Genomic DNA, 23,238 nt, shown 5'->3' on the forward strand with positions numbered 1-23,238 from the left:
CATCTGATATGGCGCAATCATAAATTTATATACAGAATCCTCATTATGCCTGTGCTGATCGGTATATGACCGCACCGGTTTGACCTTACCAGATGGAAGTAATAGCCGATGGGAAAACTTGATGAGACTCGTCGGGATATGAGGTAAAAAAATAACAAATACTGTTCGGTTTCTCACAGAAACCGATCGTTCCGTTCCTTAAGACATCAGTGTGTCGTCACGAGCATTTTTTTTTTTTTTCTCTCATAGAGTTGTTACCCATTCACACCATTATATGACTGGCACAGCAACAGAGTTAAAAATCTTAATTTGTATTCTACTGAAGAAACAAACACACCTACATGTTGGATGCACTGGGGGTAAGCAGATAAACATCTAATTTACATTTTTGGGTGAATTCAACCTTTAAGTCCACAAGACCGTGGGGTGTCCCATTTATCATTTAAGCTTAAAGAAGGGTGCTCGTGAGTGCCTCCTTTATGGCTGCTATGCGAGTTTGCAAGCTACGCAGAGGACTTCTACCGGCAGTCAAAGCGGCATTACGTTGTGAAAGTGAAGTAACACAAATTTGACTGTCGGGAAGAAGTCTGCTGCGGAACCTGCATCAGTGTGGGGTCGGCCAAAGTCATATTGTCCTGACATGGTCCTGCCTGGAGCCACTAATTTTGACTCTATGGTAAGTCTTATGTCATACATAATCTCTTCAGATAATCACAGGATGCACTTGTTCCACACAAACCCATTCCCATTACCCTAATGCAGCTCACCTTCATGATAAATATGCTCTAAATCAGGAATGACCCACAATAACCTCACAGTAGGCCTATACAGCTGTCACGTTACACATAAAGGAAAAGTGGTGCGAGGACTCAAGTGCAGAAAAATGATAATTTATTTACAAAAACAAAACATAAACTCAAAACAACAACCCACGAGGGGGAAAACATAAACTAGAAAATACATAAATGGAAACTAAACACATACCACGTAGAAGTCACAGGGGAACGGGATACGTAGACAGTACATAACATAACAACGATCCGACCAAGATTGACAAACACAAGGAGCTTATAAAGGGAAGAAATCAAAAGGGAATCAGGGAACACAGGTGGGGCCAATAAACACTAATCAGATAACAAGGGGGAGGGAACTGACAATGACAGGAGCAAATGCTCGACAACACAAAACCCACATGTGCACACAAGACAGGACAGGCATGTGACATTACCCCCTCCTTAAGGAGCGGCTACCAGACGCTCCACTAGGGACGGGCAGGACAGACCAGGGAGGGACGGGAGGGACAGACCAGGGTGGGACGGGAGGGACAGACCAGGGTGGGACGGGAGGGACAGACCAGGGAGGGACGGACCAGGGAGGGACGGACCAGGGAGGGACGGACCAGGGAGGGACGGGAGGGACGGACCAGGGTGGGACGGGAGGGACGGACCAGGGTGGGACGGGAGGGATGGACCAGGGTGGGACGGGAGGGACAGGGGAAACAGAGAAGGAAGGAACAAATAAGGGAGGGGTCAACAAGGGAGGAATGGGGAAAACAAAATTTTCCGGAGGCCATGGTGGCCCACAAAGTTCAGGCGCCCAGGGCGGCGCGGTCAGAGCAGGGTGCCGGGGTGGCGCGGGAAGAGCAGGGCGCCAGGGAGGAGCGAGCAGAGCTGGACGCCTGGGAGGCGCGGTGAGAGCTGGACGCCTGGGAGGCGCGGTGAGAGCTGGACGCCTGGGAGGCGCGGTGAGAGCTGGACGCCTGGGAGGCGCGGTGAGAGCTGGACGCCTGGGAGGCGCGGTGAGAGCTGGACGCCTGGGAGGCGCGGTGAGAGCTGGACGCCTGGGAGGCGCGGTGAGAGCTGGACGCCTGGGAGGCGCGGTGAGAGCTGGACGCCTGGGAGGCGCGGTGAGAGCTGGACGCCTGGGAGGCGCGGTGAGAGCTGGACGCCTGGGAGGCGCGGTGAGAGCAGGACGCCTGGGAGGCGCGGTGAGAGCAGGACGCCTGGGAGGCGCGGTGAGAGCAGGACGCCTGCGAGGCATCTCCTGCCCAGCGGCGTCCACCGGCACAGGGACCACCGGAACACGATCCGCCGGCACAGGGACCACCGGAACACGATCCGCCGGCACAGGGACCACCGGAACACGATCCGCCGGCACAGGGACCACCGGAACACGATCCGCCGGCACAGGGACCACCGGAACACGATCCGCCGGCTCTGGGACCACCGGAACACGATCCGCCGGCTCTGGGACCACCGGAACACGATCCGCCGGCTCTGGGACCACCGGAACACGATCCGCCGGCTCTGGGACCACCGGAACACGATCCGCCGGCTCTGGGACCACCGGAACACGATCCGCCGGCTCTGGGACCACCGGAACACGATCCGCCGGCTCTGGGACCACCGGAACACGATCTGCCGGCACTGGGACCACCGGAACACGATCCGCCGGCACAGGGACCACCGGAACACGATCCACCGGCACAGGGACCACCGGAACACGATCCACCGGAACACGACCCACCGGCATAGGGACCACCGGAACTGTCTTTCTCTCCTTGGCCACTCGTTCCTGCTGGCGAGCAAGACCCTCCACCATCGCCTCAAAAGTTCCCCCATCATACATGCTCCTAAAAAGCCAGTCCATGGGCCCATCGAGCGCATAAAAGAAAAGGTCCTTAAGAGGGCCCTCATTAAGCTTCAATCCCTCCGCCGCTTCAAGAAACTTGACCGCAAACCTCCTCAGATCGGTCCCATGTTGGCGGAGGGATGCTAAGGTCTGGAACCTCAGGATGCGCTCATAGTGGGGGCACGAGAACGTAGGAGCAGGTAGATGGGGCGAAACCCTTTTCCGCTGAGTCCTCGACATTGGTCGGATCGTTCTGTCACGTTACACATAAAGGAAAAGTGGTGCGAGGACTCAAGTGCAGAAAAATGATAATTTATTTACAAAAACAAAACATAAACTCAAAACAACAACCCACGAGGGGGAAAACATAAACTAGAAAATACATAAATGGAAACTAAACACATACCACGTAGAAGTCACAGGGGAACGGGATACGTAGACAGTACATAACATAACAACGATCCGACCAAGATTGACAAACACAAGGAGCTTATAAAGGGAAGAAATCAAAAGGGAATCAGGGAACACAGGTGGGGCCAATAAACACTAATCAGATAACAAGGGGGAGGGAACTGACAATGACAGGAGCAAATGCTCGACAACACAAAACCCACATGTGCACACAAGACAGGACAGGCATGTGACAACAGCCCACCAAAACAAGCAGAACACGGACAAATGAGTCTGATACAAACAAAAAAACAGGAACAAACTTCCTTTAGGACAGAAATAAATACATATATATCATGGCTTATCTGACAAGAATGACTAGGACAGTTAACCTTAAATAATCGTTCATTAAAGAGCCTATTTCAGTGGCATCCTATTCTAAAGGCCTACTGTGTCACTTAGCGTGTAGGCCTACCATATGGAGATGGTACTCCAAGCGTACACCAGTACATTTCAAAAAACATGATATGACATGGCAAGTTTTTGTTATTTTTTAAGGAGCCCCGCACATGACATGCAGTAAAAAACTAGTAGGCTAAATTGTGCACACGATTTACTATTTCGTTCCCTCAATTTATAAATCGTGCGCATGATTTACTAATTCATTTCCTCACTTTGCTAAATCGTGCGCAGGATTTATAAATCCAGGGAACGAATTAGTAAAACGTGCGCACGATTTATAAATCGAGGTAACAAAATAGTAAATTGTGTGCACAATTTACTATTTCATTCCCTCGATTTATAAATGGTTTCTACAAAACCAGTGTAGAAAATAGCCTATTATAGTTATGATGTTTTTGAATGTAAAAACCACACAAACGTCATTAGTTGACCTCAGACAAGTGTATATTTTTTTAAAAGCCAGTTCATGAAACCTTTAAGCGAATCAAGCTTAATAATGGTGAATGGGAGCTCACAATTTTAAGCCCAAAAAAGTGCATCCATCCATTATAAAAGTAATCTATGGCTTTGGGCAGATAATAAAAGTTGTTTGAAGCAAAGAGATGTGTTTTGTAAAAATATTTTATAAAAAACTTTATAAAGTAAAATATAGCCTTCGCTATAGATTGCCTTCAGTATTCAAATTATGGAAATAGTTTATATTTTTCTTACACAAACCCATCGATTCACTTCAGAAGGCCTTTATTAACCCCCCGGAGCTGTGTGAATTATTTAAATAATGCATGGATGCACTTTTTGGACTTACAATTTTGGCCTCCCATTCACTGTCATTATAAAGCTTGGAAGAGCAAGGACATTTTTTAAAATAACTCTGATTGTATTCATCTTATCTGTTTTTCTAGTAGAAAATACAGTTTTATTTCTGCGTTTGTGAAACAAGAAGTCAGAGATTAAACTCACACACATATATCCACACTCCCACCCAAGTCAGCAGGGTGTTTTCTCTTGTTGGCCCTGTGAAGGAGTGTGTTGTCGCAGCTGTGAGGTTTGTCGAGTTTTCCTTCGCCTCACTCTGATGGTTAGATAGCCTTGCTGAGGGATAGAGAGAAGTCCAAGAATGTTATGTGTCAGGGTTCAGGCCACACCAGTCAAGGGAGGGGAGGTTGGAGAATCCCAGGAGAATCTGTTGTCGTCACAGAGAGAGTAAGGCAAATTAAGGGAGAGAAAGATAGAGGACGGATGAAGGGTGCAAAGTGCTTCTACCTCATATGTTTAGGCTAGAACACTTGAAATGCACATAAATATCACAAAAGCAATCTCTGGTTCATATAGTCTTTCGTACAACTTTCTGGTCTGATTGAAGACCACCTCACATTTGAACTCTGACTCTAGTTTAATATTTTTGGAATGAACAAGATTTAATTCGAGTTATGATAATAAATAATAATTGAATCAATGTTTATTGATAAGTGCTCCCTAATGTATATAATGGCATCCTGTTTTAATTATCCATCTGTTCATTCATCCATTCTTCAAAATACTTTTCCTGCAGGAATGCTGGAGCCATATTTTAATTATATATTTTATATATATATATATATATATATATATATATATATATATATATATATATATATATATAGATATATATATAGATATATATACATATATTAAATTAATGTATTATTTCAATAAACAATAATATATTAATGGATTTTTATTTTATTTGTATTATTGTATGCATTTAGCCTGACAAGCCAGACCCACATCAAGATGTTTGGTCTGGAAACTCACCATAGACAGGGCTCAATCCGAGGGGCGGGATAAACGGCTGTCTTTCAAACTCCCTCTGCACGCGATAGGATAGCGCTACAACAACCAGAGCAACGAATGTGAAACAGAGCTTGTTGATAGATTAAACATTCGCCTTATCCGGTCGGCCGTCGGCAAAACTCAGAACACATCTTCCCTTTTTAAGAATGACTTCATTGCCGTTCTTTGTCCTTTTCTCAGATAAAAGCTTAACTCCAAGTCTTTCAGAATCGCGGTCAGAGCTGATTCGAAAGACAGCCGTTCGCCAGTTTCTGTGTTTACTAGAAGCACGCAAACGCAACTCGGCCGTCGTCATTATGGCCCCGCCCACCGACTCTATACACGATGTGATTGGCCCGGCAAGAGTTGGGGGAATACCATAGACAGGGGAATACAGCTCAGAAGGGTATTGACAGAGCCGTTGAAAAACTTTTTCTATGGCTCTCTAGGTACTGAGAGTTGCTAGACGACACTCGCGGGCAGATTAAATTTGCTGCCGCTAGGGTGCGTCTAGATTTCTAGGCTAGTATGCATTGTGTTTAATTGCACATTGCTTGAATTGTATTCATTGCATTTCTACACCTGATATTATATTTTGAGATGTCTGTTTCAATTATCACATATTTCTGATTGAGGCATTTGCAGGTTAACTGTAAGTCAATACATTGTAATAAAAGTAGATACTGGCTAAATGTCCTGCGTGATCACATGCTCTTACATACAGAAACCCATTTCATGTGACCATTCTGTCCCCATTAGAAGCTGAACCCTCAGGTGGTTTCTATTAGGAATAAGTGAGCTTAAGAATGTTTACCGACTTCCTGCTTTATGCATGCATTTTGACTGCTTCATGTTGACATGGTCCTTATCTCTCGGGGTAGGAAAACATCTGGCTGTTTCAGATCTGGGCAGGAAATGTATCGAATTAACGGCTTCCCCCATTCTAAAGGATACACTGCTATTGAATAGCAGCATCTTTGGCTGGTAATTTGTTTCTACACACAAAATAACAAACTTTTAAGCACAAGAAACAGTCCCTGCAGGCCAAAATTGATTTCATCAACACCTTTTCACAAAATAAGGCAATAAAAGTATATGATCCAAATTGCTAATTCTAATTTATTTAGTGAAGAATATGGTGGGTAAGTGGTTCTGTTTGTGTCAGAGGCATTCAGACAACAAAGCTGAACAGAATTTCACTCAAACAGCATAGAGCACTTTAAACACATAAATCCTCCTAAAACACACATCTCACACTCTCAATGGTTTTATTTGTTGACAGTATATATATCACAAACCAAACAGTTATTAATACACACAGACTGTCATCGATGTCCTATGGCAAGAGGGTGTGCTCAGATACTATAGAGGACACATAATCCACCGCTTTACGTGACTGACGGCAGCCAGCAAGTGTCCTTACAGGGAGGGTCAGAGGAGGCTGCTGGACATGGGCTGACCTCCAGATTTCACTGTTATTTAGATAGAAGAGAGAGAATAAATCATTTTAACTCGACCCTCACTTTATAAATAATGACAATGGCACTTACACTTAAATTTTTGGAGGATTTAAAAGCAGATGTGAAGGTTATAATTTTGTAAAATCACATATTGTTTGAGCTGTAAAGCTGTTTAAATATTTTTTTCCCAGTCGTTTTATGCCATTGCATTGTCATGGTGATAAAGTTGCATAGCTTAATACACAGAAAAAGTTAATAAACTTTTGTTATATTTGTCATATTAATACAAATATAATTTTTTTTGTATTGTGGCAGAACTATTGAGTATTTTAGCTCTCACGAATTTGGCCTATTCACTTCCCACATGTCTCCCTGTAAACAATATTTTTGCTTTATAAGAAATAACTGTGATCAACATTATGCCATTGACCCTTTGCTAAGCCACGCCCTGCTTAGTTACTGTTGCTATGCCCGTCGAGCTTTCGCACCTGTCAATTGATATTAAAGGTATAGTTCACCTAGAAATGACAATTCTTCTGTCATCATTTACTCACCCTCACGTTGTCACAAACCTGCAAAACCTTTGTTCATCTTCAGAACACAAGATATGTTTTATGAAATCCGAGAGCTCTCTAACCCCTTCATGGAAAGCCATGTCATTGCAACTTTCAAGGCCCAGAAAAGTAGTAAAAACATCATTAAAATAGTCCATGTGACTCCAGGGGTTCAACCTTAACGTTATGAAGTGATGAGAATACTTTTTGTGCGAAAAAAAAACAAACAAAAATAATGACTTTATTCAACAATTTATTTTTGTCTGTCAACAGTGCAATGCTTCTGAGTTCTACGGCAGAATGCAGGCTAATCATTGGCTAGCTACTGCGTCAGCATCACAGGTATGCGTTGCGGTGCTCACATTAACAGTGTCGGCCAATGGTAAGCCAGCATTCTGCTGTAGAACACGGAAGCGCATGCACTGTGATTACAGCATAAACTGCGTAGGAGACTGACACAGTCAAGAATAAATTGGTATTTTCGTTGCTTCATAACATTAAGGTTGAACCACTGTAGTCACATGGACTATTTTAACAATGTCTCTACTACCTTGCTGGACCTTGAAAGTTGCAATGACATTGCTGCCTATATGGTGGGGTGAGAGAGCTCTTGAGTTTTATCAAAGATATCTTAATTTGTGTTTTGAAGATGAACGAAGGTCTTACAGGTTTGGAAGGACAGAATTAATGACAGAAATGTCACCTTTTGAAAATTGCTTTAAAGGGTTAGTTCACCCAAAAAGGAAATTTTCTTTCATTAATGTCTACGTCCAGAACATAATGAGAACATCATCAAAATAGTCCATATGTGACATCAGTTGGCAACAAAAAATATGACTTTATTCAAATAAAGAATCAAACGGTCATTATTCAAGTTTTGGATCGCGTGTCAAACTGGCAAACTGCTGAAATCACGTGACATTGGCGATGTGAATCACAAATCAATCTGCTGATTCGCGACTGTTTGATTCTTTATTTGAGGTTTGAAAACAAAAGCAGAAGAGAAGACAATGCTGAATAAAGTCGTTATTTTTGGACAAAAATGTATTGTCGACGCTTCAAAAGAGTCTAACTAACCAACTGATGTCACATATGGACTACTTTGATGATGTTTTCATTACCTTCTGGACGTGGACAGCAAGTGGGCATACACTAACATTCAAAGGACAGAAAGGCTTCGGACTAAATCTAAAATATCTTAAACTGTGTTCCGAGGATGAACAGAGGTGTTACAGGTGTGTAAAGACATTGGGGTGAGTCATTAATGAAAGAAATTTCATTTTTTGGGTGAACTAACCCTTTAAGCAGCAAAAAGAAACCCTTGAACAATAAAATGTTTCTCTGGATGAGGACATGACGGCAAAGTGGCGCCCAGGATATTGCTGCTTAGGCATGTAAGGAGTGTGCACATTTCCATCCATCTTTGCGTGAGAGTTTGGCACAGTCATGTGCTGCTCCTACATCTGACCTAAAGGGTGTGTCCATAACAAATTTGAAACTACACACATACCAAGCCGTTCAAGCCAGAGTGATCTCTCAGCAGACACACACTCTCTGACACCTGGTGGCCGCGCCTGGGGGGTTAATTTCATCATGTGTAAAATATGATACTGCTTAGTTTTATTAGCGATGCTAACACATGCACAAATACAAAAACAACACATACACACAGTGTCAAGTTGCCAATGATGGAAGCCACAGTTTCACAAGCATTCATTTATTTCTAAGTATGCAATCAGCAGCTTTACAGTAATTGCCTCGTGAAGTTCATTCCTGATTAAGGTCGTTTGAAGGAGCCTGTGATGAGGGGGTTTTGTGAGCTTGGGTGTGGATAGGCCTGTATAACCCAGACACATGAGCGAGAAATAGTCCTCTGATTTAAGAATAATACTGGATCATAACTTTTTACTGCAGCTCGGAGGGTCAAGTATGCGATCACATTTTCCCACATGTGCAAAGATTGCACCTGTTTTCTGGAACATGCGCATGATGGCTCAACACAGCATATTTACATATTGATATCAGAAGAACTGAGAATTATTCTGTACATGCTTAGAATCAATGTACTTATTAAAGCTGATGTTTGTCATTTATATATAAATAGATGAAGGTCTTCAGGTTTGTAGAAATGCACACACTGACCAGCCACTAGTCATCTATTACTGAAAACTGAGACACACAGCATTTGATCACTGGATTTAAAGAAATCATTTTACTTCAACTAGTGTGTTTTCAACATTGCAATATAATCAGCTCTCACACAATTTTATACTACACAGGACTCAAACCCACAACCCCATGGGTCAGACATATAAAGTAACTTTAAAAACCAAAGTGTTTTAGCTACTTCTTAAACCCATTGATCTCATTATGCGGATCACATTAAACATCCTGAAGAAAGAATACTTTGCTTTTTGGAGATACTTTTAAAGTTTTAAAACCAAAGTATTTTAAATTCTTTTTGAACCTATAGAACCATTTGAAGGTCTTGGCACCATAATGTCCGCTTGCAATTATTATTATTATTATTATTATTATTATTATTATTATTATTATTATTATTATTATTATTATTATTATTTTACAATTCCAGGTACATTACATAAACATTTTTATTCTAAAACTCATTCTTTTATTAATGTTAACATACTTCCCCTATTAACATCAAAATTATTATTATTTTTTTTAGCTTGTTTATTAAATTAGTATGCATCCAAGATACTAGTGTACTTAAAGCAAAGAAGAATCAAAAACATGTTGCCATTATATAAAAAAAATGGCTTCAAGAAGGATCAGGACAATGAATAAAACTATTGTTCTCTGTGAGATGTTTAAACTCTCTTCACGGGGGAGTCTTCATTTGTCTTTTCAAGGCCACAACGTCTGATGAAGACCATGCAGAATCTGAAAAACATGTCTCTTTCTTTCCACTATGATGCAATGCACATTTAAACGACTTCATTTCCTTTTCTCCATAACACTTCCAAGTCAAGCGTCATCTCAGCTCAACTCTGAACATTCCAGTCTTCAGTAATTATATAACTGTTTGTGTCTCTACATTGTGGCACTACATTTATTACTAAATATGCATGGTGTGTGCGTGTGTATTGTTGTTAAATGCCTAGGCCTACAGATATCATTATTTTTTAGCTATAAAATGTTGGATAATCCATCTCTCCCTCAAAAAATCTCCGGAGGCATGACAAGAAATTAAAAGCAAAATACTTTAAGAGCAACTTGGATGAGTCTAAAGCTCTTCTCATGTTGTGTTCAGGATCCAAGCACCCAGCATAGTGAAAATCATGACACTTGCATCATGGATTAAGAATGTTAACTGATGTGATTTTTTTATTGGAAAAATGTCGCCCTCTGGTGTAATAATGATGACTATACGCTTTACTTATATATTAGGCATATGACATATTCATTTTTTAGATTAAGAGGGGAAATGTAACTGGAAAGATGCCCTTTATTTTGTCATGATAGTTCTATTCATGCATTAAATTACATGTACTGTTCATTACTAGTTACATTACTAGTTGTGTTACATATACAGGTGCATCTCATGTCATGGAAAAGATCAGGTGAAACTGGTATATTTTCCATAGACTCATTACATGCAAAGTGAGGTGTTTGAAGCCTTTATTTGTTATATTTTTGATGATTATGGTTTACAGTTTATGATTTAAAATTAGAACATATTGTGAAAAGGTTTAGTATTGTAGGCTCAGTTTTCACACTCTAATCAATTAATCCAAAGCATCTGCAAAGGGTTCTTGAGAATTTCAAATGGTCTCTCAGTCTCGTTCAGTAAAATTCGCAGTCATGAGGACGACTGCTGACCTGACAGTTGCAGAAAACCATCATTGACAACCTCCACAAGGAAGGGAATCCTCAAAAGGGAATTGCAAAAGAAGTTGGATTTCCTTAAAGTGCTGTATCGAAGCACATTAATAGAAAGTTAAGTGGAAGGGAAAGGTGTGGAAGAAAAAGGTCCACAAGCAGCAGGGATGACATGCCTGGAGAGGATTGTAAGGAAAAGGCCATTCAAATGTGTGGGGGAGCTTCACAAGGAGTGGATTGGGGCTGAATTTACTGCATCAACAGCCATCACACACGGACGGATCCTGGACATGGGCGTCTGGTCATGGTCAGCAGCGTCTTTCCTGGGCTAAAGAAATAAAGAACTGGTCTGTTGCTCAGTGGACCAGTCTTCTTGCAAATTTTGCATCTCATTTGGAAACCAAGGACTCAGAGTCTCAAAGGAAGAATGGGGAGGCACACAGTCCAAGATGCTTTGAAGTCCAGTGTGAAGCACCAGTCTACCGTGACATTTTAGAGCACTTCATGCTTCCTTCAGCAGACAAGCTTTATGAAGATGCTGACTTTATTTTCCAGCAGGACTTGGCACCTGGCCACACTACCAAAAAGGACCAAAACCTGATTCAATGACCATGGGATTACTGTGCTTGATTGGCCAGCAAACTCACCTGACCTGAACCCCATGGAGAATCTATGGGGCATTGCCAAGAGAAAGATGAGAGACATGAGACTGAACAATGCAGAAGAGCTGAAGGCCACTATTGAAGCATCATGGTCTTCGAACACCTCGGCAGCGCCACAGGCTGACAGCATCCATGCCACCCCACACTGAGGTAATTAAAAGGGGCTCAAACCAAGTACTGATATGCATAATACCGACAATTTTTTTTATTTTTGGATTTCATGTAATATTGTAATTTTTTGAGATTTTGAGTTTGGGGTTTTCATAACATGTAAACCATAATCATCAAAATTATAACACATAAGGGCTTGAGATATCTTTACTTTACATGCAATGAGTTAATATAATATATTAGTTTCACCTTTTAAATTATCTTCTATAATAAATAAAATTTATGTAGAAATAAATAAACTTTTCACAACATTCTAAATTATTGAGATGCACCTGTATTTATTAATAAATCCTTTTCATGATTTCCGATGTAATCGTCATTTTGATTAATTTAATAGGTAAAGCACAAATCAGAAAGGTCCCCTAGACCCCTATTAACGTCAAAACAGTGTTTTTGTATGTTAATGTGAACGTGATTAGCACATAAAACACTGTTTTGACAGATCATCGGGGTCTATTTGGGTCCTTTCTGTTTTGTGTTTTTCCTGTCAGATTAGAAAAAAATATCCAAATGACTACATCGGAAATTAAAAACATGTTCGTCATGTTTGCAGCCAGTAGCCTTTCACCAGCAAAGTGGAAACGCCTTTTTTTTGCAGGGGCGTAGCGTTGGTATTCGATGACGGGACACTCAAATTTGTCGCACGATTTTAACGACACGTCTCACACCATGTACAACATGTTGCATAAAGGGAAATGCCTCAGTCCTAATAACCCAGCAGTGGCGAAACATGTCAATACGGCTCTGCGACATGTGATTCGCTCGAGTGTTTGTAAACATGCGTCAAAAGCATGTGATTCTGCTGACGACATACTGCGTTTTAGACGAACAGCCAATCAGAAAACGGGGGTGTGTGACGATGGGCGGGGCCTCGCTGCAGCACTGTGGAACATTCCATGTATTCGCTGTTCGGCAACAAGACGATTTACCATTGGAAAAAGCAGTTCAAGCCAATATCATCCATCGTTTGACAGCATTGAGCGATAGAATAACTCAACGACTCGTTTGTTCAGGTTAGTGGGGTATTTTCTATGTAGTAAAGTTGTAAAGTAGCTTACTTTACATTGGGCGTTGCGTTGTTATAAATAATCCACCTTCAGGAAAAGCTGTCATGTGTGACAAGTTGATGAGCTTTTGTCTCATGGTCTAAGACAAAATAATATATTTACTATTATTAAAAAAGGAAAAACATGTTAGTATTAATCTCATTCAATCATTTTGTCCTGATTTGCTGCATCATAAGGACGGTGTCAATTATGTATATTGAGATGCTCTAGGAATGCCTTGACTGTTGTTTCCATGGAAATATTAACCTAAGTTAAATATACAGGTGATTCTTAGAAAGAAACAAATCAAGGTGGGGTTTGCAGGGAAGAGGAGGGTTCTGCTGCGACAAAGGTGTGTGTGTGTGTGTGTGTGTGTGCGTGTGGCCTAGTCTATTTGGCATGGCAAATATAGGATGTTACGCAGTTCTTATTTACATCCCAGAGTGCTTTGCCCTGACCCATGTAATGTTTTCATCAGAACAGAACAGAACAGGCAGGAATAGGGTACCATCTAACAGGTGAGCTCGGTTGTTTTGTCTTCTCTTAAAACATATAAAGTCAGGAAAGACCTCCGTCGATTAACCAAATAAGTTTGGTGCTGTCATGCGAATACAAATAACCTCCGATTTGCATGAAGGCTTGATGGTAATGCCTGTTCATTATAATATATGACTTAGTTTATGTAACCTATTGATTCTGTGGTCCTCATCTTCACTTCTGGTTGTTTGCTCTTCCGTGAGGTAAATATATGAGGTTTACCCCTCTTATCTCTCAGCTAATGGGTTTTTTAGTCAAGTGCGCACCTTTTATTTCTGATGTAAACAAAGCAGGGATGTTTTTTTTCTCTGCCACTGGGGAGCGCTGTTTTGCGACGGACTGTACAGATTAATTTAATAATAATAATAATACATTTATTTTTTTTAGCACTTTTCATACATGAAATGCAACTCAGTGCTTCACAAACATTAAAAGCTTTTAATGGGAATACAAATTCACACAAAGTCAAATTTCAACCAGTTATTGCAGAATTAATTTAGTTATTTACATGATAGCATTCTTTATTTAATATGCATTGTATATTTAATTAATATGTTTAAATAACTACATGTATTTATCTTTAAGAAATTAAAAAAATAGAGGCCAATTTATTTCACACTAAAAATCTATTTACATTTACTTAATTTTTATCATTTTATATTTATTTAATTTACAGTTGGGAAGCATTGGCTATGGACCTGAACAGATAACTGAAAGGTTGTAGGTTCAAACCCCACAAGAGATGATTTATGAACTGTCATCACTGTGCCACTGGAAAAAAAAAAACAGGTTGCTTTATGGGACTGTCAATATACCTAGAGCATCAGCTAAAATTACAAATAATTAATTGAAAGGCCGTGCATAACCATGTCTTGAACATTGGGGGGGCCAAAGTTGTTTCTTCTTGTTTTTTTGAGGGGGCTGTTTTTATTTTAACAAAATGACATAATTAAAGGTTTTAAGTGTTTTCGATATTAATTGAAAATATTCAATAAATACTTTAAATGTTGATTCATCAGACAAACTTTTATATAAGCGTGTGCATGTGTTTGTGTTTGTGTGTGTGTGCATGTGTATGTGTTTAAATGTGTTTTATATCAATTTGTACCTATTTATTTTGTTTTGTAGTGAATCCGGGATGAAGAGTGACCGCAACACTTTTAAAGGTTTGTGTTCACATATTAGCAAACATCTTCAGATTATTTTTGTATAGATTTACGTCAAAATCTGTAGTTCCACCCAAGACAAATAAGCAGCATAGGGTTAGTCATATATCAACGTTTCCCTTCGTCAAAATTAATTAAAGGGGGGGTGAAATGCTGTTTCATGCATACTGAGCTTTTTACACTGATAAAGACTTGGATTCCCATCCTAAACATAGACAAAGTTTCAAAAACTAATGTTGGACGTTTGATGTAGTATTTCTGTGTCAAAAATACTCCTTCCGGTTTCTCACAAGTTTCTGAGAGTTTTTTTTTCGACTATGGGTCGGCTTGACGTCGATAGAGCGGAAGGTCCTTGTATGGGCCATACGGGCTCTTCTCCCGCTAGGGTGCGTGCACGCGTGACTAGAGCCAGAGAGGAAATGCACGCCCGTAAACACTCTCTCAGGTGCAGATCCAGTCGCCCGTGAACACTTAAGTCGTTATAGTCCGCGTCGCGCTCCACTTTATTCCTATGGGTGACATCAAGCGACTTCAACGCTTCAGCACAGCATTCCGGGAAGGCAGCGCTGCATTTGAACCGATTTGAACGCAGAAATGACGGGAAGCTTCACAACATCGCTTCAGTCACGTCACAAAGTGGATTTCCACGGTCACTGCTGTCACAGGACCAAATCATACCAAAGAAGTGTGTTTTTGACGGAGCGGTCACAGCGATAAAGGTTCGGTCCTGCTTTGGAAGCAGGCGGTGAGTAAAACTGCTTCAAATGTCTATGCTGTTGGCTATCGTCGCGTGAGTAAACATCAGTAAACGACACGATCGCGTGCTTCGTCATTTAAATGCGTTAACGGTTACTCCATTGTTGTTCTATGTATAACGTTACACTTGTCTGACGTGCAAAACCATTTTGCTTGCTACTGCTAAGGTTTAGTCTCATACAATAGTCCATATAAACCCAATCATGTCCTCATAAACTGCGAGTAAACACACACAAATGTTGACAGGCCACTAAATACAGTACATACCACAGAGACGGACGTCCTGCTGTTACTGTTTCTCCTGTTCAATTTATTTCAGCCTCCGAATGATTCTGGATCATATCTGTATTAGCTGAGATCGATAGCCATGGGTTCCTCCACGCTTGAGGACGTCACCGCTTTGCACACTCGTCATTCTTTAGCTCCGCCCACACGATACGCCTCCAGGTGCTCGTTTTTTTCCGGAAAGACTCGGTACAGCCTATATTTCTTTTATAAATATAATAAAACTAAAGACTTTTCGGAGATATGAAGGATGCAATACTACTCTATAGGTACTCAAGATTGACATGAGTGACTGAAACTGAGTGTTTCACCCCCCCTTTAATGGAAATTCCCCCTCACCGTGTATTATAAAATCATATAAAACTCCTTGATGGCATGAATCAGCTGTTGTGGCTTTCTCTTATTTTCACTTAATTTCTCTTATTTTGACATGGCTTTATTTGAGCAGACACTTTGGAAGCTATAATAAAAAGCGCATCATCCAGGGTCAATGTGTAGTCAGTCGGCCAGGCTCCTCAACTGATAGAGATTAAGCCGACAGGAAGTGCTATGTAAAGATGATGCTGCTAAAATTAACCCACCTTCTGCTTGCTGCTAATGACGACTTCATTATTAGCACACAGGACAGGAAGGACGCTAGTTAGCATTCACTGTCTCTGTATCCTGTGTGAAGTGGTAAGGAGACAAATGTGATGCCATGTTGTATTGATAAATAGATGTTTTGTCTTGTATCCAAAGTTAATTTATAAAAAAGCACCTTTGTTTAATGTAGTAGGCCAATTCTGTCAGATAGTAATCTACTCATTGGTTGGACCTTGGGGTAAAATTAAGTTAAAAGGGTTCAAAGAAATGTAAGTTAGTTCAGTAACAAACCTCAAAGGTGTTTGGATCGATTATTCTTCATTCAAGACTGTGCACTATTAGTGAGCTAGTACTTAAATAAAAAAAAATGTAAAATAATCAAACAAATTAGATTTGTTGTTCTGTTATTTGTCCTAAGAGAAGTTTCCAGTGACTTGCAATTTGTTTGTTCAGACTGAGTGTAATTTGATAGTCTATTCTCAGTGCAAAGGTGTGGTCAGATGTGTCCAAAATTCAATTGTCTATAGCATAGCAATGTAAAAAGCACAGCTCACACAGAAGTCCCTTTCAAACCAAGCAGGTTTCCGTTGGTCAGTGTGGCGAAGTTACATGATCAAATTGAATATGAGGGAAGTCTGAATAAACTTTTTCACCATAATGAAACTCCCAATCGCATGGATTCCTATTGGAATGACTATATATTATATATGTAATATATCACTAGCATAGCATTAGTAACATAGCTACGAGCTTAGGCCCACCCAGATAGCTTGCCCATCCTGTCAGATCCAGGTAAATACATAATTCTTTTTTTTATAATACTATTTTCTAGCGTTCTAACAATCAGGACGCCATAACACTTGTCGTTTGATAGTTAACTAACAGATAATTAGGATTATGATGGTATTATCAACATCTTTAATTCGGATTATGATGGTATTATCAACATCTTTAATTCGAAACCCAGCCAACTCCGACTGGATTAGAACAGACATCAGCCATACTAGGTAAGCTGTGGGAAGGTTCTGGCCCGCCGTGGCATGACTATGCAGTATTTGCATGTAATATTTGTGAGATGTACATAAGCCATTTGTAATGTATTAGTAATGGCAGGTTATAGATACAGGACTCAGACATTGTGATTTCTCTTCATGATATGGTTATCAGGACTCATGATAGATCTCTCTCCTGCTTTGCTTTTGTTTTAAATTTGTTCACATTGCAGTTCACACTGGATCACATGGAGCTTAGTGTTTACCAGTGAAGTATTTCATTTTTTGCGGCACTTGTAGAACCTAACGGAATTAAAAAATAAAGCAACAATGCAAACGGTATATACAAACATCATAAACAGCACATACGGGGGCTTCAGAAGGCATTAACATGTAGAAGTAGACAATATTAAAAGACACTAGACAAAAAAACATCCAACATATGAAGAATAGTTTTAGCTGTGTTGCTATGTTTCAGTCGGAGATGCGACGGTAATGTGAATTATTCCGGCCTACCCACACCATTAAATGCCGGAACATTTAATTACAAAAACTAGAAAAAAAACAAGGAACTAATAATACCACTTCCATACAATGACCCCTACATACGATAAAACACGAGTGGAACACAAGGACTATAAATACACAGGGAAGACTAGCTAAACAAGGTAACAAGGGGGCGTGGCAAAACACACAACAGGAAATAACATAAAAGTCCACAAACAGACATGGAATATGTGACATATGTCACACGTATATGTTTAAAGGGTTAGTTCACCCAAAAAATGAAATTTCTTTCATTAAAGACTCAGCCCAATGTTGTTCCACACCTGTAAGACTTCTGCTCATCATCGGAACACAGTTTAAGATATTTTAGATTTAGTCCGAGGCCTTTCTGTCCTTTGAATGTAAGTGTATGACCACTTGCTGTCCACGTCCAGAAGGTAATGAAAATATCATCAAAGTAGTCCATATGTGACATCAGTTGGTTAGTTAGACTCTTTTGAAGTGTCAACAATACATTTTGGTCCAAAAATAACAAAAAATACGACTTTATTCAGCATTGCCTTCTCTTCCGTGTTCCTCAAATAAAGAAACAAACGGTTATGAATCAAGATTCGGATCACATGTCAAACTGGCAAACTGCTGAAATCACGTGACATTGGCGATGTGAATCACAAATCAATCTGCTGGTTCGCACCTGTTTGATTCTTTATTTCAGGTTTGAAAACAAAAGCAGAAGAGAAGACAATGCTAAATAAAGACGTTATTTTTGGACCAAAATGTATTGTCGACGCTTCAAAAGATTCTAACTAACCAACTGATGTCACATATGGACTACTTTGATGATATTTTCATTACGTTCTGGACGTGGACAGCAAGTGGGCATATAATAACATTCAAAGGACAGAAAGGCCTCGGACTAAATCTAAAATATCTTAAACTGTGTTCCGATGATAAACAGAGGTCTTACGGGTGTGGAACGACACCGAGTCAATTAATGAAAGAAATTTCATTTTCAGGTGAACTAACCCTTTAATAAATAATAGTTTATAATTTATATTATATATTCATAGCCTGACAAGCCAGACCCACATCATGATGTTTGGTCTGGAAACTCACCATAGACAGGGCTCAATCCGAGGGGCGGGATAAACGGTTGTCTTTCAAACTCCCTCTGCACGCGATAGGATAGCGCTACAACCAACCAGAGCAACTAAGGTGAAACAGAGCTTGTTCATAGATTAAACATTCACCATATCCGGTCGGCCGTCGGCAAAACTCAGAACACATCTTCCCTTTTTAAGAATGACTTCAGTGCCGTTCTTTGTTCTTTTCTCAGAGAAAAGCTTAGCTCCAAGTCTTCCAGAGTCGCGGTCAAAGCTGATTCGAAAGACCGCTGTTCGCCAGTTTCTGTGTTTACTAGAAGCACGCAAACGCAACTCGGCCGTCGTCATTATGGCCCCGCCCACCGACTCTATACACAATGTGATTGGTCCGGCAAGAGTTAGGGGAATACAGCTCAGAAGGGTATTGAGAGTTCCTAGACGACACTTGCGGGCAGATTAAATTTGCTGCCGCTAGGGTGCGTCGCTAATATATTCATATTTTATATATGAATGTAATATTTTTTCTTAGATGTATGTGTGTGTGTGTGTGTGTGTGTGTGTGTGTGCGCGTGTGTGTGCGCGTGTGTGTGCGCGTGTGTGTGCGCGTGTGTGTACATTTTTCACAAAAATTCAGGTCTCAATTGAAAATTTTCTAGTGACTGATCACATCTAAATTTTTCAGTTGGCCGTATTGAATTTCTGTGAATTAAATTGCATTAATTCACAGAATTTCAATTCGGCCAACTGAAAAAATTTTATGTGATCAGTGATCAGTGAATTGGAGACTTTTTTTTTTTTTTACAGTGTACATAAAAATTATACACAGTACACACACAAATATTATGTAAACACAAATTATTTTGAATGCGGTTAATTGATTTGACAGCACTAATTTTAATACATGATTTATAATATAACGGAACTATATTTAAGTTCCCTGTTATAGTCTAAACCTGCCATTTTGCACAATTCAGTTTATTCCAATTAATTCCTGCTAATCCCATATATTCCCATGGAAAGTTTTTAACTTTGATCTAACTTTTCCAGAACACTATTTACAATTATGCACATCAAATTGATTTAGGAAGTCAGACCAGCTATCAGCAGAACAGATGCTAACTGTAATGTTACATAATAGCTGTCCTAGTATATCCTGACACAAATAGACTGAAACACAGCTTGGGTAGAAATGCATTGTGAATTGTGACTAGGTTTAATTTGCGTTCCGAAAAGCAGCCCAACATAATTTATTTGTGTCTCAGACAACCAGTTGGTTTTAGTTCATTGTAGAGTCTGTTTTCCATAGGTCTGCACCTTCTTGCATACTTAGTATGCCTTAATCAATACACAGTTGACATTGTTCTGGTGCCAAGTTGTAATGAGATGAGAGGTGATTCAAAAAGCCATTAGGGAGACATTGAAGCTCCTCCTTGGGCATGAAGCAGATATTTGATTACTTAAAGACAAATGTTATTATAGATATAACAATGCTTCGTACTGTGTTCATCTCTCAATCTAACATATATACTGGAGCAGAGTGGAGGATTATGATTTGCTGTTGGTGTGTCATTATAAACTGTGGGCTGCCATGCACCCTGCCAGCTGACCTGCTTCACTTCCACACTTAGATTGAGATGTCAAAGGCGGAGCATGCTGGGAACTGTGGTGTGTGTTAAAGTGTGTCAGGTTACTATGAGCATGGAGCAATGTTAGCCATATCCTATTTTATATAATGTTATCGATATAATTCATGTAAATATTTGCATTTAGATGGGATTTTAAGACGAGCGGTTCTTCTGTCTCCGGGTTTCTATAACATAAATAGCATATTTTTACCAGTAGTTTATTAGTTTACTAATCAGTCTGACCTCATGTTACTTAAATGCCTTATTTTATTTTAATCATATTTTTAATAATTTATTAATTAATTATAAATAATAATACTAATAATAAAATATTTATTATAATCATTATTTATACAATTACTATTTTATACAACTTATTTTAATGTAATTAAATGTATATTTTAATTTCAAATGCGATTATCAATGTTTACCCTCTCCGTACCCTCATACGTGCCATCACTTCTGTTTTGAATATGGTGACATAATCCATGTTGTTCTGCTGTCTGTCTCCATGGTTACAGATATGTAGTCATAAAACAGGAAGAAGTCATCTATGATGTCTACTGATGTGCCTACTCATGATTCTACAGTTTCTCTTGTTTTCTTTTAATCATGTAGTTGTTTATCACTTGTTACACGTCCATTCCGCTAATCTGTCCGAGAGATGGAATGGTGTTACCTTATTAGACGTCACTTGTGATGTTCATAGATTCAAGATTCTTTCCATCCCTGCCCATTTTATCTGATTTAGCTGTCCCCCGACAGCCTGGATATTTTAAACAGGCCGAGCAAATGGGCCGAGATTAAAAACACGAGAAACAAAACAGCCCAGTTGTTACATAACTGAAACGGAGCACTGCGATGTGCCTTTAAAAGCTGCAGGCTGTCAGGTGATCACAGGAGCACCGTCATCTCAGTTCACCGAGACACCAGCGCGTCTCTCAGATACGCAGATGAGACGCTGAAGATATAAAGGTGGGGGGGCTGATGGGTGGAGAAACAGTTATAGGAGGACAGAGGGGAGAGGAGGACACCAGATAGACAGGGAAAGAGAGAAGCCAACTGTAAAATTGTGCCTCTGCCTCTCTTGCTCTCTCTTTCACTTTCCCACTCGTTACGTGGATTATTTGAGATGCTGCGTTTGTGTGGTCATAACACAGAGCGAAACAGACCCAAGAATTAAGTGCTGCGTCACAATGAGCGAGAGAGACAAACTGTGCAAGGAGACAGAAGGATTGTGGGAGCATTTGCGGCAACTGTCTGTCTCGACGACCACAATGAACGCGTTTGTATGCATCTATTAGCGATCTATTTGTGTAGACATGTGTCTGTCTGAAAAAAACAGCAGCGATTCTGCTGTTGCAACAAGATGAAAATAGAGCGAGCAGGAGAGGGTGGAGGTCTGGTGGAAAGAGAGGAAGGGAGGGAGGGAGAGAGAGAGAGATTTTGGATTAGTTGCTACGTCACTTTTTCACGTCGAGAGGAAAACAGCAGCTAGGAGGAGAGGATTCGGACATGTGTGCTTTTCTCCTACCTGTGAGTGTATCCCAGCCCTTTCGTCTGCTCGTACGCCTTTCATCCTCGTCTTCTCCATCTCTTTTTCTCTCCCACTCTCTCTGATTTCACATTTTAGTTCGTTTCTCCACAACCGCAGCTCCAACATGGATGCTGAGAACGTGATAGAGTTTCTCGAATGTTGTGCGGTTCGTCGTGTTGTCGACGTTTGCTGGGCATGTGATGGCGTCGCAAGGTGTGTACGGGGCAAAAAACAACAACAATACAAAAGCAATAGCAAAACAAATGCAGTTCTCTAAGGTTCCTGAGCTATACAATAATAGTCGTAGCTGTTGACATAAATACAGACGTTTACCTTGTATTCTAAGCCAACGCATCGGATACCACAAGTGTCAGAACCGTAATCGCAATACGCATTTTTACGGTTGATATTGATACCGATATATGTTACAACATCTTTTCTGGCTCAGATACAGGTAAGTGGCATATAACAGGCTATTCAGTGTCAGGCTGATCTGAAATCAGTCTCCGGCTTCATAAGACATCATGACAGGTGACTTACTTTATGTGTTTTATGCCCTATATATTAGGTAGGATGATAGAAGAGCAGGTGGAAGTGGTGCTTCGGCTAAATGTGTGATCTTTTGGCAGGGAAGAGGGCAGACGTCACACCTCCATCAACAACATTTGTTTCTGCAGAGTTACGAGAAACACAAGTGGTGACGCAGTCATATTTGCTACACTTTTTTTTCAGTGCGTGACTGTTTTAACCTCTTGTTATCTCTCTCTGCATCTCACCTTCAATTTGAGGGTTAAATGGTGTCCTAAGGAGGGTCACGTTGATGAAAATGATCTAAATGTCATGGGAGGGATCCAGAGAAAGAACTAGAATGAGAGAGAGAGAGGGAGATAGATTGTTTACCTTGCTCTCTTGGTGACTGTGCACTGGCAGGCATCCAGTTCACATGCGCTAGTCTTCCTAATGCAGCCTGCATGAGAGAGATGAGTGAGAGAGCTCTGCTCCTATCAGGCGCCGGTTTTTGCTTCCGACTTTTTCACAGCTCCAAATCCCATTGGATTAGCCCTGGAAAGCAGCTGGAGGGAATAATCTTATTGGCTCCAAGGTAATATTATCATTT

General features: G+C 40.5%; 1 protein-coding gene across 2 annotated transcripts in view; it reads left to right on the forward strand.

The window, feature by feature from the left end:
- The first annotated feature begins 12,860 nt into the window (after window positions 1–12,860).
- si:ch211-66i15.4 (uncharacterized protein LOC560315 homolog) overlaps window positions 12,861–23,238 on the forward strand; it is a 35,653-nt gene continuing 25,275 nt past the window's right edge. Inside the window, exons 1-2 of one of the 2 annotated variants that reach the window (XM_067445802.1) lie at window positions 12,861–12,998; window positions 14,697–14,734. In XM_067445802.1, coding sequence (XP_067301903.1) covers window positions 14,707–14,734 — 28 coding nt within the window. In that variant the 5' untranslated portion in view covers window positions 12,861–12,998; window positions 14,697–14,706. The remainder of the gene's footprint in view (window positions 12,999–14,696; window positions 14,735–23,238) is intronic. The other variant, XM_067445803.1, reaches the window with a different exon arrangement.

Source organism: Pseudorasbora parva, chromosome 6 (assembly GCF_024679245.1).
Source record: "Pseudorasbora parva isolate DD20220531a chromosome 6, ASM2467924v1, whole genome shotgun sequence".
NCBI lineage: Eukaryota > Metazoa > Chordata > Actinopteri > Cypriniformes > Gobionidae > Pseudorasbora > Pseudorasbora parva.